General features: G+C 37.1%; 1 protein-coding gene across 2 annotated transcripts; it reads right to left on the bottom strand.

Moving 5' to 3' along the window:
- Positions 1-174: 174 nt before the first annotated feature.
- Positions 175-19,408, bottom strand: LOC107824020 (SCY1-like protein 2 A). Of its 2 annotated transcripts, none has more exons than XM_075252274.1 (14): positions 18,587-19,408; positions 14,273-14,377; positions 12,692-12,799; positions 10,461-10,643; positions 9,243-9,369; positions 8,023-8,084; positions 7,813-7,899; positions 7,586-7,672; positions 6,304-6,417; positions 4,305-4,433; positions 2,687-2,749; positions 2,175-2,336; positions 1,963-2,081; positions 175-1,492 (listed from the first exon to the last, which is right to left on the bottom strand). In XM_075252274.1, exons 1-14 carry the CDS (start codon positions 19,085-19,087, stop codon positions 538-540), a joined length of 2,802 nt encoding a protein of 933 aa, XP_075108375.1. In that variant the 5' UTR covers positions 19,088-19,408; the 3' UTR covers positions 175-537. The 2 variants fall into 2 exon arrangements, with proteins under 2 accessions (XP_075108375.1, XP_075108376.1); XM_075252275.1 differs by having other exon boundaries at positions 14,273-14,431; positions 18,587-19,277.
- Positions 19,409-20,507: the final 1,099 nt, after the last annotated feature.

The following is a 20,507-nucleotide window of genomic DNA, read 5'->3' as shown; positions in this document are numbered from 1 at the left end:
CGATCAGATATAACAAAAACACGAGTTACTACGCCTCCCACATCATACTCCCACTTCTGGGAAAAAGTTGTCCAGACAATGCTTTTAAACGCTAGTTAAACTGATGAGAAGAATACATCAAGGTAGGCTCATATAAGAGGAAAGTTCATTTCACAAAACCAAGAGCTCAAATTCTAGAAAAAAAGACTGAACTGTGCCATCTCTTTCATTATTTCTTAAACCCATCGTTGAGAGCCAATTGTTTTTACAAATACAATTAACACGAGGCAACCCTTTTTCAACAAATTATATGAATATTTTTTAAGAATAAAATGCCAAACAAGGAAAACAAAAACTCAGCCACGCTATTCTACAAAAAGAGTCACTCTACAACAATCTTCGCCTACCCAGGCAAATACTGCCATGCAGCATAATATGAACAGGTTTCTCCATGGCATTGCTGGCAAAAATCTTTAATCACGTGGGATGAACAGCTCCCCATATTGATCTGAATCAGATCGTCCGAACTCGTTTCACAAGGGCGCTACATGCTAGCATTTAGAGCAAATCCAATAGAGGGGGCTGCTCTGGCTGAGACTTTGCATTACTAGACCCTGATGTTGAGGACCTCAGTTGCCCTTGATTTCCCCTTCCTCTTCCCCTTCCTCTACCAACAGCAGTTGATGGAGGTGGAGCAAGCCTTGGTGCAGTCTGCTCACCCTTGTTCGAGGAAAAAATTGATCCAATATCGTTGGCTCGACCACTAGAAGCATTCATAGCTGATGGCCCTTGACTTTGTTTCATAAATCCAACAGAATTCTGTGGGTTAAAACCCCAACTAGTGAGACCATCAGTGTGCGATGCAGTTCCTTGATTCTGTTTCAAGGGCTGAGAAGAAATTGGGGTGCTGAAAGCCCAAGAATCAAGGCCATTTGTTTGAGAGTTTAAACCATTCAGAAGAGTTGCACTATTGGCAGACACGGGTCTGTTTGCGAATGGGGCCACTGATCCATTGTTCAAAGAGTGAGAAGCAGCCGAGGAGCCACTTGGCCGGGGAGGCCAGTTAGCAAAAGGATCAATATCATCGAGAGTTGAACCCAATGCCCCCTTATTTTCTGGTTGTTTCTCAGAACTCCCAAGGATGGTGGTACCAAATGATGAAGATCTAGGAGGCCATTCCACATCAACTGCAGGACATGAAGATGAAAGTTGCTGGCTAGATAGAGCAGATGTCATGGACGATTGTGAATGTCCAGAATTAACTTGGATCGACTGGCCTGCAGTAGTAGACTGAGCAGGCAATGTTGTAGAAGACTGGATGGTGGTTGAAGGTCCCCTTGCAGGAACCCAGTCTTCGTCCCATGATGGGCTGCGTTTTGTGGTAGGTTGAGAATTCGCACTTGTTTTATTCACTTGTCTGGGCAGCTGACTGTCAACTGTTGGAGATGATTTTATGTTTACTGCTGGATTTCCAGAGTCACTCAGTGTCACTCCTCGTTTCTCTTCTATTTTCCTGTATCCCAAGAAATTGAAAAAAATAATAATAAATGGAGATGATACAAAATTTAAAACCTGATGCACTAGAAAGTTCACTCAAATGGAAGTCTACAAGTATACATTACAGCATACCATTTCTTAAACATGTAGAACTGCTTTTTCTTTTGTCTTCTCCTTTACTTTTACATTTCGTTTAATTCTTTTTTTTTTTTTTTTTTTTGGGGGGGGGGGGGGGGGTTTAGCGTTGCCATGTGCCGATGTCAAAATTTCTCAATTAAGCAAAAGCAAGACTGAAGCACACAAGTTTTGCAGTTGGTATCCTACTAATCATAAAACAACTGGAGAGAACAAGAAAACACGGGCTACCAGTTAGCTCATCAACGTTTTTAGCATCTGCAAGTTCCAGAATCCCTCTTTCAAGTGTGTACATGGACATGTGTGTGTGGGTGGGGATGAGTATTAGCGGCTGGATGTAAAATGCAATACCTGAGAATATCCTTCACAAAAGCCATATATTTTGCAAACTGCTGAACATTTAATTGTTGAGCAATGAGAAGAGGCATGACAAGTGGAAGGACATGCTCCGCCACAAATTCTATCCCATTCTGGAGAAAAAACAAATTATGTAAAAGCAAAGCAATCAGTTAGATACTGTTGGTGTAAGCACCAGCAATCAAGTTGGCCGAGATAGCATATACCTTCTTCAAGATAGAGTTGGCTACCCCAAGGGTACACATAAGAGTTGGTGCAGAACGATCAACTGCAGTACAACGTTGGATCGTCTGTAAGATCTCTAGAACAGCAGGCCTATCTAGCGTGTGAACCATATCCCCCAAACATAACAATGCATTGACCCTCACCTGCGAAGAGAAAAAATTATTGCGTGTCTATCAATGTTCAACTTGGTCAACCACCAAAAAGAAGGGGCTAGCTTATCAACAATCAGTGACACTGGAAAACGAACTTATGTATCAAGAAAAAATGATTTAGGAATGTTCACAAGGTAAACAAATGTGACAAAAAACTTTAGGGATATTGACGTGCCAAAGCAAAACAAGCAGTCTTTTGCTCTGAAAGGATGAAATTTACGATGAAACTATCAATTCCCCAATATTCAGGATTTTGTGGTTTTTCAATTCGCAGTCACAACTCACAAGACTTTTGAGTAACTCATGCCATAACATTCCTGCACAGAATAATGACTACGTACCGCAGCAACAGTTGTTTTCAGTGCCAAACCATGAACACGAGGCATGATTGCCTGTTTTACTAACTGCAAAAAAAAAAATGCATTTACAAACTCAAATATGAAATCAATTATAAGTCTAATAGCAGTAATGTGATACTAGTTCTCCAGACCTTAAGATCATATTCATTCACATCCAAGCATTAATCTCTCCCCTAACACGTATGCAGGTTACATCAATATTTGACAAAGAGAAATAAACCTCATACGCGGGTTAATCAATGTTTGACAAAGAGAAATAGACCTCATTGTGTCACAGGAAACTAGTGTTAAGTGGTCAACTAAAATTAAGCTTACCATACACACACACGAATCAACTGTGAACAATCTTAAAAACTCTAAGTGAAGTTCATTAACTCCACAAATAGAAGACTATGACTTACCCAATAAAGTGTCAATATTTATCTTAAATCTTGAATGGTTAACGAGATAATTCATTCCAAGGATTTACATTGAGATAAAACCATTTTTATAAAGCTTTTTGCGCGGAATATTAACTTTTAATGTAATTCTTAACATTTTGTACATAATCAACCCATGTAATTAACAAAAGGAAAATAGAGCCTACTGTGAACTGAAACAGCAACATAATTTTTCAAATTACATAGAATGGTTGAGAAGTGAAATCCACTAGCCACAGTTTTTTTTTTTTTTTTTTTCATTAATCCACTAGCCACATTTATAAAGAACAGTCATTTTTAATATTACTTTCTACATAAATGGTTAGAGGCCACGAAAAGGCTACACCATTGCGACACTAATCTAAATGATGGTTTAGAACTCAAAATAGATAATACAACCAAATTCTGAACACCTCAGAAGCTAGAGAAGGAATGGTTGCAATTAGTATACTTCCAAACTTCAACATAGATTCCGAAGATGATAATTCAATAGAAGTTTTTCCTACAACGTTCTTAAAAGGGAGAAGAAATGGCACATACTATCTTCTATAGAGTGCCTTCCACGACATCACCTAGCAAATGTTCTGAGATTTTGATGTAACCTCTCCATTTTAGGATTTGTCCTCATACCTTGCTTTTCTATTACGAAATCACTTATCAAATGAGTATAAACCTAAAGAGAATTTTCTTAAATAATGTTCAATTTGAACGAATTGTATCTGCATCTCATATTCTACCGCGTCATCAATACAAAGAACATGTAGGTTACTGGTTGGCTACAATGCCATAGCCCAAGATCCAATCTCATTATTTCTTCCCAGTCCTTAAAAATGACATCTTTCTGTCATTGATCTTGCCAGAAAGTATTCTATGCAAGTACCTCACAAATTTCCACCCATATATCAGAAACTGAGTAAACATGTCCCCAAACACCCGGCATCCCTCTCACCTACTTTCACTTCATCTTGGCACTCACATTCTTTATCAAGTTGAGCTGCCTGAGGATCTTCCTCAGTGATGAAACTTCATTAAGGAACTTTCATTAGGAGGATCAGATTATACAACATTTTTTCCTTTTCCTTTTCTTGGTAGAACCGGTGAACTCAATATAAACAGCCATTAGTCTCAATTCAGCCAACCAACTGATGTGACAATTAGAAATAATAAAGGACACCAATTACCTGAACATCAAGTTGCTTAGCAAGTGGTACAGTCTTTTTCAGGACTTCCTCTTGCAAACGTGGATCGGTATCATCATAAGCTCGGACAAGCATGGGCAGGACATGTGAGATTAAGTGGTCCTGACTAGCCTGCAGATGAGAAGATGCTATAAGAGATAAAGCAACGATAATAAACAAGCACCAAGTATATATCAACTTGCAAGGATTATTGCAAGGTGGAGAAATTCCCTACAGTATATCTGGGTCTACCATTGGGGGCAAGACAAAATGATACATTGATGTGGCAAGAAGTAATTGAGATGTAAGAAGAAATTGATGCCTTGGAAAGCGGTATTTATCTCATTGGGGGGTGTTGACTTTGGTGAACCGTGTGTTGGATGGTATACCAACATATCTCATGTCTTTGCTTCTAATTCCTACAAATATTATGAAGCAACTTAACAAAATCAGATCTGACTTTTATGGGAAGGTGGGAGTGTTAACAGGAGATACCATTTAGTAAAATGGTCGACAGTCATTCAGGATAAAAAGTTTGGAGGCATGGGAGTCAGAAATCTGAAATTGCACAACAATAGTTTGCTATATAAATGGCATTGGAGGTGCAACAATGGAAAAGAAGGATTGAGGAAGAAGGTAGCAACAGTTAAATATGGGTTGGAATCTTCCTGGTGTACTAAGCTTGTGAAGGAACCTTATGGAGTAGATTTGTGGAGGCAAATAACAAATTGTAGGGATGAATTTAATGTTCAATACAAGTCTGAAAATTGTATATGGAAGAATGGTCAGATTCTGGGTGGATAAATGGTTGGAAAATACTCATTTAAGGGATATATTTTTAGATTTGTATAATTTGGCCACTGATGGAACATGTACTGTAGCAAGCTGCTATTCTAAAGGCAGTTGGAATCTTATTTTTAGAAGAAATTTCAATGATTGGGAGATTAGAAATGTGAGCAGCTTACTATAAAAATTAAATGCTGTACTTTTAGTTAAAGGCAAAGAAGATCGCTTATCCTGGTTTGCAGCATTGACGGAGAATTTTCAGTTAAGTCCTCCTATAAATTACTTTAGGACAAGATGATTCAGGGAAATGTAACTGGCCCTGGAAGCTTATTTGAAAAACAAGAGCCCCTCTGAAAGTTGCTTGTGTTGGGTGGATTGCAGCAAATGATTCTTGCCTCGCTCAAGATAATTTGCAAAGGAGAGGAGTAATCGGTAGTAGATGTAGCATGTTCAGACAGGCGATGGAATCAGTCAATCATCTTTTTATTCATTGCAACGTTGTTTGGCAGATATGGTGCATGTTTGTAAATCTCTGTGGTGTTCAATCGGGTGATGCCAAGAAATTTGGAGCAGCTGTTCAATTGCTGGCTGGGACAGAAGCCTAACAATAGGTGCAGATAACTATGGAGGTCTATTCAGTTGTGTATATTAATTATGGGCTATCTGCTTAGACAGGAATAATAGGACTTTCGAGGGGAAAAAGATTGTATTTCCCATATCAAATTTAGATGCATTCAGAATTTGTAATGCTGGAGTAATAGAAATGTAGCAAGTGAGTTTGCAGATACTTTGGCTCTTCTGGACTCCTTATAGGCTTAGGAGTAGGGGATCAGACATCTTTGTACTGATCAGTAGGTCTTGGTACTATTTGAATTAATACAAATTATACCTTTCATCAAAAAGAAAAAAAACACCAGGTAGGTAAGTATTCAACAAAGAAACGAGTAAGAATAAGAAACTAGAAAAGTCTTCTGTTGTTTTGCTTCAAACAAGGCCAAAGTTAAGCTTTTGTCACTGTCCTATAGTATTCCGCTTCTTAATAAACAAGCTTGGTTTTCTTTTTCTTTTTTCTTTTTCTTTTTTTCCCCTTCCTCTTCTTAGGCGTTTAGGAGGCATCGCTATTACAAGTTTGAATATATGTACTGCAATCGTTAAAAAGTGATCAGGTTATAAACAATTAAAAGAATAACCAAAAGGTCAGCAGCTACTTTCTTACCTTGTTGATAATAAGCTCTGCATGCTTAACTAGTAGCAATAATGTTTCACCTGCTGCACTGCTTAGGACAGGAACAAGAGCTGGCAGGGTTGACATCTCAAAATCACTTTTATCCTGCAGTGCACCACTCAATCAGTCATACCACACAAAATTGATTGATAATACATGTAGGTAATCACATTGCGACAGCTTATAAAGATCAGTCCTGATAACCCAGAAATATAATATAATGATTAATCCTTGTACTGCTGTACAAATCAATTTAACAGATTCAATAACAGAAAAGTGAACAATAAGAGACAAACAAATTGACATGAATAAGCAATATTACATACATAACTTTGAAGCATGTTCTGGAATACAACATTGATACAAGGACAAAAACAGACAGTACAAGCAAAGATCAAACATTAGGAGATTCTATTATAAGATTGAGCTATGCAAACATATACGCAAAGATGAGTACATAGGCTACAATGTTTCACTACGGATAATTTACAAGGTTTTACTTAAAATTATCGTTGAAGATGTCAAGCTGAGATGGACAGTGCAGTGCAATGAGCTGGGAATGAATCAAAGCTGTTATGCAGTGCATTGTACCAGTTAGTTAGTTGAGAGAGCTACGTAAGCTGACGTGTACAGAAAATATCTAGGAGCTGTGATGCTTTGTGAATGGCAATCGAGTAGATTAAATTAGGTAAGTTGGCGAGTTGAGATTATTTTGTATATATAACTCAATCAGTTGAGGTAGGTTAGATGTTATAGCTCAGGTCACGTGTTTTTTTCATTTCCAGAATTTAGGCAGCAAAAGTTAGTTTCAATTCTCTCAAGATTTCCTCTCAAATTCATCTACTACATTTCGATTAATGAGTGTGCTTCGACTGTGATAAACAATACACTGTTTCTATCCATGATAAATTGTTCTAGTCGTTGATAACACACATAACATGCTTCTTTAAGAAACAGTTTCTCGTCATAATTTTCTGCTTCACAGACTAAATAGCCATTCTAAGTCACTAAACATGTCCAATGATGAACTTGTGCGAATCCACAGTAATGTTTGCTTCGAAATTGAGACTACAACACCACCACCTTATTAGATGACCCTAAATCTCACACAGATTGCAAGAAACAAGATTAAAGAAATGAGGTGATACTACATATTTATACCATACACTCAAAACATAATAATACTAATTGGCGGAATTTGGATTTGGATTAAAAAAATTAGTCAAGCGTACCAGCTATACATATCAGATAAACATGGTGAAGCAAATAATACCTGAGATTCTGCAATTGTCAGAACCATGGGAAGAATCATGGGTTGCATTACCACATTCCGAAGCTCTGCGCATAGTGGAGGAAGAACCTGCATCATAATACAAAAATGATAAGTTCTCCAACCATTTAGAATTGCAAAAGCAATTAACAAGTACTTGAGCAACAGAAGAGCACATAATTGATTTATCAAATAAAAAAATGACTTATAAACAGGGATGACCACCAAACCTTATAACGCAGTACACGGGAGTCAAAATCTTTCCACATGTCAGACAATGCCTTTAAAAACTCAGACTTCTGCATGTTATCTCTTTCCTACAAAATGAAAAGTTTTCCTATTAATACTGAGCTTTAAATCATTTTGTAACATTGTACTGTTGCCAAACGTTATAGCATATATTCCTGCAAGCATGCTCAAGCTAAAATATGAATCCGTACAAGCATGTGATCCAGGAAGCGAAGAGCACGCAACCTAGTGTCGTCACGAAAAAAAGATGAACCTGTAGAGAAAAGAAATAATTTTTAGATGAAATTTAAGTTCTTGAAGCATATGCTCATTCAAGTAAGTAGCTGAATAGCTATACAAACAGAAGGACTGTGAAACTAAACTTCTCAACCACATTTGTCTTCTAAGACCAATTATTTTTGTCATTCATCTAAATAAAAGATGATCAATTATTCTTGTGATTATGTGTGGACAAAGGAGAATTCAGTCTCAGTTAAACAAGAAAGAACTTGGTTCCATAGTATCCACCTCAACTAAACACACTACTAAAGCCCAAACAATGGCTAAAAATTAAACATATTTTTTTTGGTAATAATTTTAAACATATTACTTAACCCAAAAATGATAATAAGCATATTTCGCATTCTCACTTGCACCAAACACTTAATTATTCTTTTCTTTCTGCTTTCCTTAGTGATTTGAGAATCCAGTATCTTCAAGTGTATACCAATGCCACTCCCTCAATTATCGGATCAGATCATTGAAACTGGGATATTCTAGTTTAAAACGTTGGCATCCTGGGAAGAATAACTTTTAAAATCAAAGAGAAAGGTTAAATTTCACTTGGTAGGAATAATAAATTATTATGATGAGCAAAAGAGCTATTTCACTATAAAATTTTAAGACTTAAACCCCCTTTAGTTCACTGTATTAATGAACTGTGACATAATTCAAATTGATCATTAAAAGTTTAGAGATAACAATATTTATCCAAGAAAAAAAAAGTTCAGAGATAAACAACCCCCTTTATGCAATCTATTCACAATATTCCAACATGATAAACAGTACGTAGATGTGAATGGATGAAGACTAATCATGATCATATTGCACTTTGCGACATGCTTTCAGAAAACCACGCAAAGTCAACAAGGAACACAACAGAAAAACAAGGAAACTGATACAACAAATAAAAACTATTTTCTAAATTATCAAGGTTTTTTTAGTAAGGAAAATAATCAAGGTTTTATGACGTGTGGTTCCTAAAATTATCTTTTACTCTCTTTCTTCTTCTTTTGTCCTGTTTTAATTGATAAGTGGGCCCTGAATCTATATATTTTACAAAGAAAAAATAAAACCAACAAGAAAGATAAAGAGAAAGGATTGGTAGCAGTGGATACACCTCACGAGAAATAAAAGAAATGACAATACTTACTTGTTAAACCCATGGCAGTTGGTCTCAGAGCCTCATTTGCAGAAAGCATATTCTGCAAGTCCGGAACTAGTTCTTGTGGAATAGACGAGAAAGCTTCGCTGGATAAGTAATTCAAATTGTTCATGTACTGCAAGAAAGTTGTACAAGGACCACTATTATCAAAAGAAACCTAAAATAAGAGTAACAACAATTCCAAAGTCATGTTTCATCAAATATTCATCTGATACAAGAATAGATCTCAAAGAGAATATATTAGATATGCAACAAGGTATCATATTTAACTTACGACTATCAAATATCTTCAATTTTGGTAGAAAAGATGTTCACTCCGGTAAAATCTCTTGGTCGAGTTACAACTATTGCTAGTTATGGTTGAGAGGATAATCGCAGAAACTTAAGCTCACAAATTATTCAACACCAATAACTTCACCATACTTTCTCCCCAAGAAGAAGAATATATAAGTTCATCAGCAGCTTAAGACATACATAAGAATACACCTACTTTGTTCGGCCTAGATCACTAAGTCAATTTATACAAAATGGCAAGAAAATTTCAGACATATACCTGGATGCTACATATAAAATTTTAGAATGTGATCAGAGTGGCATTTATACTTCAAGTATTTAACATGGCAAAGCCCAATGTTCCAAGTTACAGTACAAATGAATATGACAGACTACGAACACAAGATTGAACGAGCTAAACTTTCTTCCCATACCCCAACTTGTTCCTTCTTCCTTAGGTTGTAGTAAAGCCTCAAGCGCGGTGAACCAGAAAACTAGGATTTTTGGTACAGAATATTCATTATGCGGATCATCAAAAGCAGACCCCAATAATCTATGTAAATGATCACAGCTGAGTTAGTCACCGTAGAGCAGAAACATAGTGTGGACTAAATAAAGACCTTCAGAAGTTGCACATGAAGAAAGTTCTCTTAAGACAGATATAATGAGTAGGTGCACCCAGAAGGCCCTACTTGTATTAGACGATTGGGTGGCTTTTGTAGAGGCCCTTTTTTTGGGTATACTGCTTGTATATGGGGTTTTCTCCAACATCAATAATATTATTTAGCTTATCAGAGAAGAAAGGTATAATGAAATCTACTATGGACAAAAAAAAAAAGAATTGTTCTACTATGAACAACCTAGCAATACTATCAGGACGCTGCACACAGTTTCAGTCATTAATTTACAGAAAGTAACTACATTTGCAAGTACCATTTTCACATTGTTGTGGCAGTCCAACAAAGGCTTCCGAGCAATCAAGTGGTAGGCAAGGCACCCAAAACTGAATATATCAGAGGAGCACCCAATCGAAGATGTCTTACTTCGAACCAGCTCTGGTGCAGTGTAGTTCAGTGATGGCTGAAGTGGTATAATAGAATCCTCAACATCATATTCCTGAAAATTCATCAGATAATAAAGCTAGTTTTTAGCAAATATCACCTCCAGACCAAAATATCTAATAGATAAATAGACTTGTTCAATACAGAAATTTTACAGGTAATGAATAATACAAGTCATCATCAGCTAGATAAGTTATTTCTTATTCACATTCTCTATCAAAATTAAAAAATTATTTATTCCCATGATAGAAGACTAGAGTGGGGAAAGGAGGGAGCTGTGAAGGTAATTCTGGCATACCATGAGCACGTAAAAAAGTAGCTTTCTGTACATGGTGTGTGTGCCAGACACTATTAACACCAGATAATTTCAGAAAGAAGAGAAGGTTGGTGGAGAGTTAGTGTTGCTTGTGTAGAGAGGTGGCGGAAAGTTACTGATCATGTCTTATTACAGTGCGGACTCACAACACATTTTTTTTGGGGGTAAGGACAGACTCACAACACAGTTGTAATTGATAATATATTCTGAAGTTTATCTCGAGGCCTTTTTTTTAATAAGGTAAGATCAGTTTATCTCGGCGCTTTTAGACCCATCCAAGTAAGTGGTATTCGATTGAAAGAAAAAAGGTAGAGATTTGCATTATCAACCTGGGCTACGCCGAGGACAGCGACAAAGACAATCACCAGTTGGACTATAAAAAGGATAGGCAACGAGAACAAGGCAGCATGGAACACTCTACCATGTATTCTTTGGACTATTCGGAACATGAGAAGATTATGTCATGAACATTATTTTTGACAAGGTATGTCATGGACATTATGTGTTAAAAAATATTTTATATTTAATATTTTTGGTGTAAATAAAGAATACCAGTGTGTAGATGATAGGGATGTTTTGATAGATTGTGGTGGTTGAGCCACTCAATTATTTCGTAAACAGGTTTGACACGATTGTGGTGTGATATCAATGAAATGTCTAGACTTATCAGTAAAGTTCAAAAGGAAAAAAGAACATCAACTGTAAGTGATAACACGTAAAAGGAGAAAAAGACACACAAAGAGAGACATTCAGTTGCTAAACTTCAAATTATGTGAAAAATATCATTTCATATTGTATTTTGGATTAACTCCATCCATGTATTTGCACAGTCTAAGAAATGCTTGTCCCACTTAGGCGAAAAACCAAATAACAGGATGCCACGTCAAAGGCATTCCCCTTTGGCTCATATACAATTAACATACAAAAGAGAAGCCGTCTTGTAATGACTTGTAACTTTTAACTTAACCGTCCATTTCAGTATTTTCATACTACATAAATAATAGGAAGTAAAAAAAAAATCTGGTCCACTACATTTGACTAAGATGCAATTTCGTTCCTACTATTTCTGATTGAGCCAATTCCGTCCTCAGAGCATGAAATTTATTTAAATGGTCTAAGAGTTTTCAGTGGCCAAATCAGACCTTTTTTTCTTTTTTTTCTTTTTATTTTTTTTGGGGGGGTTGGAGGGGGGGGGGGAGGAGGAGGAGGGGAGCGTAAGCAACATAAAAAAGACTGCCAGCACATATTATTTTAAAAAAGATCTGCACAGAAGCATTAAGTTACTGCACGTCAGAGCATATCTGTTTTATTTATCGCGACGTAAAAAAGAAAACTCCATGTCAACTTGATCAGTGTGCAATATAATAGTGGCATTAAGCTTATCAGTCATATCCTCTAACTTCAGGCCACTACTTACTATGAAAAAAGACCTGATACAATGTAAATGAAAGGAGCACATCAGTACATGACAAATATACAATGACTTGAAAGAAAATGAACTACGTACTAAGCCCCATATTGTTCACATTTAACTTCGAAAATCCCCGGCAAAAATTTTATGAACACCAAGAGCATCATAGTCAAATTCATATAAAATTCCATAAGCAACTAGGAGCCGTCAACAGTATAGACAGTATCATTTCCTTGTTCACAGCTGCATCAATGGTATGTTTTGCAACACACAGGAATTTGAACTAGGGAACAAAGAAAAGCAAGTTCTCCAGATGCACAGTAAAATTCAAGGCAAATAAAATATGAGTTCCAAGCTCTTAGAATTATTTACTTACAGCATAATGGAAAGCCTGCATGTTGGATAAATCAGCTGCTTGATCCACTGAAATGGCAAAACCAAAACCACCAAGTTTCCAAGCTCCATTTGAAGTGATGAGAATAGTCTGCAACAGTAATTTGCAGGGAAAATCAATTTTCAATTTCACATCCCGACACAAGGTATATACTCTAACTGGTTTTCCTTAAGAAATGAGCAACTTTTTATAACAACAGAAGGAGTAACAACCTATCATTTTCCAGGTGTACACAGACATAACTATGACAACTTCATACATGATATCAACCTAACAGCTGTGCCAAGTAGCTACCTGATCTTGCTCTTGGAAGATAAAGAAGTATATTAAAGGGCAATTCCTATCGAGGACCATCAAATTATCCAACCTATTTTTTTTTCTTTTCTTTGCAATAAGCAGTAACCTTAGGAATTTCTCTCAAGCAAACACAGCCATAATCTATATCTCACATGCATGGGCAAAATTAGCACATTTGACCAGCATATCCTGGAGATATCCTACACCTATCAAGCAAAGCCAGACTTCCTCAGGAAAAAACTCAAAAATCATTTTCATTTGACAAACTTGCAATTACATATGCAAGAACCCATTCTCCACCAGCAGGAATGATCAAATAAGAGAACAAGTATGATACTCCTTTAAAAGAATAAAAGAGTAGCACTAGCAAAACATTTATGGTAAGATCCACATAACTCTGCTAGAAATTCCAATATACCTCCATTACCCATCAAAAAAAAAAAAAAAAATATACCTCCATTAGCCTCCAAACATCTTAAAGGGCCAACCTCGCAGAGATCAACACCATCGTTTATTCCTCAAAAATTGCCAAAAACAAACTCTACCATTATACTCCAACTCTTATTGCCAACAGTCCCACAAGTTACTTCTTGAAACACAACGCACCATTTTACTAAAATGCACAACACAGCATCACCTGTTCTTCATTAGCCAGCAACCCCAACTCCCAGGTAAGAGGTAACCCACCTCTACTTCTGCCGTATCACAAGCTACATAATTTAACAAACATAATATGGCCTTGCCTTTTTCTTTCCTAAACCAAGGTGGCACACTTAATCACTAGAAATATACTAACATCTTAATAATTAGCTGTGAAGATGTAGTGAATTGTAGAAGAGGAAGAGGGACAAGGAGGAGAACATTATAATGAACAATTAAAATTTCAAGATAGGGGTAATATGAAATGAGTCATGAATACAAGCTTTAGGATAAGCTTCTTTCCTCCTCTTCTTAGTGCACCAAACATCAAATAAACACTCTACTTCAAATAAAACCAAGCCCATAAGAACAATTCTCAATTTTTGTTCCAGCTATGAGGGTGAAGAAAGAAAAAAGATAATGGATATATTTGGTAACGGTCTCACTACCTCAGTTGTCTCTATAACCATATTAGATGTACTGTAAACCTATACATACCAAAGCAAGGGCAAACTTCGGATGAGAAATGGAAGGTATCATATAAATTATATGCATGATAACAATGCCTCACCCACACAAAGGTAATAACGTAAATAGTTAAGAAAATGGAAAAACAAAAATAAATACCTCCGGTGATATAGACCGATGAATTAGACGAGCATTGCCGTGGAGGAAATCCAAGGTTTCTGCAATTTGGAGCAGACCATGTTTAACCTCAAGCAATCCCATTTCCTGCAAAGCGAGATCTCATCAGCAGAGTATCCAGTACCACCAAGTGCTAACCTACTGCCAAATCGGAAAAAACATAAGGTAATAGTTTGCATCTTTTATTACAAAAATGTATCAAATTCAGTGTTTCTTAAAAATCTTAATTTGCAAATAAAAATTATGTATGTACGATCAGAATTTCCTAGGTCGAAGAGGAAGCACCGAAAGATGAGACAACTATCGAAGTAAAAGTTGTTTCTCAGCTTGCACTCTCTGCTTTAAGCATCTTATTTTTGTCTTAGGTTTAATGCTGTTTTAGTTTTATCACTGGAAATTTCAGTAATAAGGAGTAGTTTCCCTAATGACAACAAGTGCATCTCTGCTTCATGGCTGTATTGAAACTCTATTGTCCTTTTTTGGTTATAGATTTAAGATGATCACTCCAAAAAAAGGCAATGCCATAGGTAAATATCAATCAAAGAGTGCATGAATTTGGAAAGATAAGATGATTAATACAGTCACCTATCAGAAGCTTAGGCTTCCCAACACGAGGCAATTGCTGCAACAGACCATCTACTCCAAACACCACTTGCTTGTTTTATCTCCCTCTCCAGATACTTTAGAACTATTTGGTTTTACGTATAGCAGAGTTATTGAGAGCCTCAAGCATGTTCTTTTACGAGGTTAGAGCTTCAAAAGTGGTTTAATGTTTTGTATAATACCACTATGTTAGCGAGTCCGATAAACAAAATTTGCTCCCCCTCCTCCCAATTTATGTGGCATCATTTGACCGGGCATGGAGTTTAAGGAAAAAACGAAGACTTTTGAAAATTGTGGTCTAAAACAAAGTTTCAGATATTTTGTGTGGGTGTGGCTATAATGTTAAGGGTAAAATTAGAATTTTAAAGTTAAATTATTTCTAAACATAGAAAGGTAACATTCTTTTTGGACAAACTAAAAAGAAAAGTGTGACACATAAATTGCGACAAAGGGAGTAATAATTATTCTTTTCCATATCCCAGAGGGTTGATAAAAACGCTCAAGTATATTCTTGTTGATTTGATATAAGGAAATGAAAGCTTACTAGCAAAAGGTGATGCCTATATACAAAAGATTGATAAGAAAAAGCTCTACAATCTATAATTCTCAAGAAAACCCAACTTGACATCTGTACAAGCAGGAGTGACAAGTGCACTAAGAAAAAATATATAGAAAAGGGAAAAAGCAGGGTCAGAAATTGAATTTTCTTTTCCTTCTATAAGGTTCACATTACAACTGGGGGAGATTCCCCAAGCTCCATGCTCCATAGCAGTGCAGCTCTGCATTTCCAGCTCCACACGAGCTGCTCTACATTCCAGGGCATAGCTGATGCCAAACAGGTGTAACAATAGATTATACTTTTTTGTTGCTACGAAGCTAGCATCCCCGTGGTGCCCAATGACAATGCAATACCTCTTTTACTTAAAAAAGGAATACCTATAGCATGATTGCAATATAATCTCTTCGTTTAGTTGGCTTGTGCAACCAGACATAGACACCTACAATGTAATCCAAATCCAAGGTATATAACAAAGTCATCATTCTCTAGCCCATCCCTCTCCCAATCGTGCCACACTCTTCTAGAGTACACATCAACTACGCTCAATCACAAACTAATCGAGGCCAGTTACATGAATCCTCTGGATTCATTATGCTCAATTCGGGCCAAGTCATTCCAATACTAATAATTTGTCTTTTAAGGAAAATTAAGTGTTCCTGAAATCACATGCTTATACCTACAGTGGGTTCAACATTTGTGAAGGATGCTGAGATCGAATTTGTGTCGAGCCGAGGGAAGCGGGCATGGACGTGAGGCTTGGATCGCAGGTCATTTCCAAGAGAGGCAGTTTCAAGTACCTTGGGTCGGTTATGAAGGGGGATGGGGAGATCGATGAGGATGTCACACACCGTATAGGGGTGGGATGGATAAAATGGAGGTTAGCATTTGGAGTCATGTGTGACAAGAAAGTGACGCCGCTACTCAAAGGTAAGTTTTATAGAGCGGTGGTTAGACCGGCCATATTGTATGGGGCTGAGTGTTGGCCAGTTAAGAACTCACATATCCATAAGAAATGAGGATGTTGAGGTGGATGTGCAGGCACACTAGGATGGATAAGATTAGGAATGAAAATATTCGGGAGAAGGTGGGCGTGGCTCCCATTGATGACAAGATGCGGGAAATGAGGCTCGGATGGTTCGGGCAAGTACAGAGGAGAAGCTTGGATGCCCCGGTAAGGAGGTGCGAGCGGTTGGCGTTGGTGGGTACGAGGAGAGGTAGAGGGCGGCCGAAGAAGTATTGGGGAGAGGTGATCAGGCGGGATATGGCGAGGCTTCAGATTTTCGAGGACATGGCACTCGATAGGAAGCGGTGGAAGTCGAGCATTAAGATTGTAAGTTAGGAGGTAGTTGAGCATATTTAGTCTACCAGTGTGAGGCTAGGCTGATAAGACTTAGTCTTAGAATGCCAGTGGTCAATGTTGTGTTTACACTACTCTTCCGTTTTCATAGTGTCGGGCCTTATTTACTGGTTACTATTTCTGCTTTTCATCTAGTTACTGGTTCTTGTGATGTTGTTATTATTTCTATGATTTTTTGTTGATTGTACTGATATATTGTCTCTTTTCGTTTTCTTGAGCCGAGGGTCTATCGGAAACAGCCTCTCTACCCCTCGGGGTAGAGGTAAGGTTTCCGTACACACTACCCTCCCCATACCCCACTTGTGGGATTTTACTGGGCCGTTGTTGTTGTTGTTGTTGGTTATGTCTCCGAACAGACTCTAGACTCCTGAAATCCGTCTCTTTCTCATTTTGCCACCAACAAGAGCTTCCTTGTCTGTGGGAGATAACAACAACAAGCTGCGGTGAAGATGATTATGACAAATCTCTACATCAGTGTTGACTCCAACATCTGAATTTATCATAAGGTATTGTGATAACCATACACAGAGGATGAAGATGCATATCATGTACTCACGCCAATACGTGTTCTTTTCAGACACTACCATGAAGTACACTGTTTTTTGAACCACTAGATAAATGTCTCGAAGCTAAAATGCTACCCTTCTTTTCACCAAATCTCTCCAAGCAATTATAACCTAGGACCAGCTTCTAGCTTTATACAGTGGGATTCTTTCAATAGAGATGCCGAGCTGCAAAAGCTATTACCCAGCTAGACAGAAATTATGTGCCTTTAAATCCAATATTAAGATTTTATAAACGTCAGACAAGGAAAATCTTTTGGTCTAATACAACCCATCCCTAGTAGATTTTTTTCGTGGCAGCTTTCAAAGTAAATCTTACAAGTAACTATTTAAATATCTAAACTTTCTGGTCTAATACAAATCATCCCTAGCTTTCGGGGTCAATCTGACATCTAACTACTTGAGTTAATAAATCTAAACATTTTGTCTAATGTAAACCATCCTGTATAGCATTTGAATCAATCTACATCAAACTTTAAGTCGCACACATAAACTAAAAAAGTGCAAAAATCTTTATATAGGAAATGACACAGAGTGAGTTCCCATCATGTTCAATTGCTCAATTAACTACACATCAATCCCAAACTAGTTGAGAGGTAGTTGTTATCATCACATCATTATAACTCCAAAATTCATACTAATAGCCCACATATTATCTTCATTTTTTCTTTCTTTTACGTGATAAAACCACAATGTAGCTCAAAGATCATCAAAACCACAAAAAACTTCAAAGTTTCCATGAAAGATTCGATAGACAAAACAAAAATATTATGGACCTCCGACAAGCAAGGTAAACTCTTTGGTCTAATAGAATGCGTTCGTAATAGCTTTTGCAGTCAATCTTACATCTAACTATTTAAGATAATAAATCCGAACTTTTGGTCTAATACAAACCCTTCCTAGTAGGCAGTAGCTATCGGAGATTCAGAGTCCTCACATCTAACTACATAAGTTAGTAAATTGCACACCTAAATCCAAAGCAAGTTAACAAAAAGTGAACCATCTAGTAATGAAATGACACAAAAAACACTAATTAGCATCAATATACTAATTACCCAACCACAATGTAACTAACTCAAAAAACAAAATCACACACTTGAACCAGCTCAAAATTATCATAAAAGCGTAAAAAAATTCAAACTTTGCACGAAAAATTCAATGAAATTTGCAGTTAATTACGCAGTTATCTAAAAGACTCAGAATAACACAATTACCATTCCTTTAAGCTCCTTAGGAACTTTCTCAATATTCTCCAAATCCCCCAAAGCATTAGCAGCAGAAGCAAACAAGGGTTCAGTAACCATAGCCATAGCATTCTTACTCTCATCAAGTGCCTGCACTACATGAACAACCCCAGGATGCCTCAACCTCACCAACCGGGCCGCATCAGCCCGAATAACATCAAAAAACAAGTCTTCAGCAGTCTTAGAAAGGCCGGCCCGTTGTCGCGCCTCGGAAAGGGCCCGCTTGTCGAGAAGCCAAACGCAGACGTTCGGGTAAACCGCATGACCGTCTCGGGCCTTGGCTGAGTACAACTTCCAAACTAGGCCCGGCCCAGCTGACCCGATCTGATCTAAGAGATCGTAGTCTTGTAAAGCTCTGGGTAAACCGGTGACTTCTTGTACGGTGGTTTGAACGGTTTTTTCGATCACCGCTGAGGCTTTAGCTGAGGCTTTGGCGAAGGCTTGGGTTAGAGTTTTCATGTTTATTGACATTTTTTAAATATTTTGAAAATTATACGGTGGAAATTTGGATCGTCAACGGCGGCGACGTGGCGGTGGCGGTGGCGGTGGTGGAGGTGGGTGGAGGAAGAAAAGGGAAATTGAGATTGGAGGTTGAGGAAGATGGGATCCCAACAACAGCCTTTTTGTTTTCTCTCACTCCGACGAACAAAGTCCTTTTTTTCTGTTTTATTAATTACTTCGTATATAAGTTAACAGAGAAGATCTAATTGGCTACAATTTAGAAATTGTGATGATCATGAATAGGGAGCATAATTAAGTTACTACTGTCTGAATTCTGCCCGTTTTAACACTATTTTATCCTGCCTTTGAAAGTTTACAATTTAATTATTATTTTCTTTGATACTACTATATTTCTTGATCTTTCGCTTTTTCTTTTATTTCTCTGTTTTTGGCTGTTCACGTTGGAATGTACATTTTGAATTTTTTTATCATTCTTTTTTGAAAAGATAATTTTAAAATACGTTTACAAAGGTTACAATCACGTTTAAAATTCAGAAATTAATGAATTAATATTCAAATTGAGACCTAATTAGATAGTTTATTCTCAAACGTAAACTTTTTATCTTTCTTTTTTAATGAAGGAAATATTATATTATGATTATCGATATTTAATAAAGTTAAAAAATAAATTACATGTGTTTACCCCAAAATTAGGTAACAATTAAATTTGTACGCGGTTTAAAGGATACGTGATTTAATTCAACACGAATAATTAAGAACAACATATAGATGAATTAAAGAAGAATAAAACGATCAAATCAATCACAATGTTATGACCAAGCCTGAAACTAAATCAAACAATGAGCTCGTCCTCGATTAGACCCTCGATTCAAGCTCAGTCTTGAATGAAGAAAACACATACAAGTAATACCCCGAACAGTTGCTAGAAGACAAAAATAAACTTTTTTGCTTTGAATTGCGTGTTACCATATTTTGATCAAAGAAAAAACTTTTCTTTTATATAGTAGGAGAATTTCATTCCTATTATAAGTCTAAAAAGGTAAAAAATTTCTTTTCCCGATAATTATTAATCCATAATTGTTACTAAACGAGATTTGCGCTGTAATGTCCGGTTGAAGTCAAGTATTACGGCCTCCGTAGCAATTATGCATAACCGTCCACCGTGTCTCAAGATATCTAGGAGCTATACTCGGTCCGTGGTGCGTCGCCTTACCATGTCTGATGTCGGATATATCGTTCATACTTCCTGGGTCTCGATATGAAGGGTCTCTGGCCCCAACTATAATCGCGTAGATCCGTGCTCCCTCTTTGTTCTTTTATCGGGAAATCGGGATAGACACTACCCCCGATTTTACCCGTACACAACATGAATCAATTTTTAGGACATCTAACTATGAAGCCTCTTCGGATGTAATGTTACGCGGCGCCT

This window comes from Nicotiana tabacum, chromosome 4 (genome assembly GCF_000715075.1).
Source record: "Nicotiana tabacum cultivar K326 chromosome 4, ASM71507v2, whole genome shotgun sequence".
Classification (NCBI taxonomy): Eukaryota; Viridiplantae; Streptophyta; class Magnoliopsida; order Solanales; family Solanaceae; genus Nicotiana; species Nicotiana tabacum.
Note: the sequence above shows the minus strand (reverse complement) of the source record. Positions and strands in the feature narration are given on the sequence as shown.

Coding starts and splice junctions, on each gene's coding strand:
- LOC107824020 (XM_075252274.1), bottom strand. CDS start 19,087: ATGTCAATAAACATGAAAACTCTAACCCAAGCCTTCGCCAAAGCCTCA. Junction 4,434..6,303: donor CAGAGCTTATTATCAACAAG/GTAAGAAAGTAG, acceptor TCTCATCTGCAG/GCTAGTCAGGACCACTTAAT. Junction 2,082..2,174: donor CCAACTCTATCTTGAAGAAG/GTATATGCTATC, acceptor TTTTTTCTCCAG/AATGGGATAGAATTTGTGGC.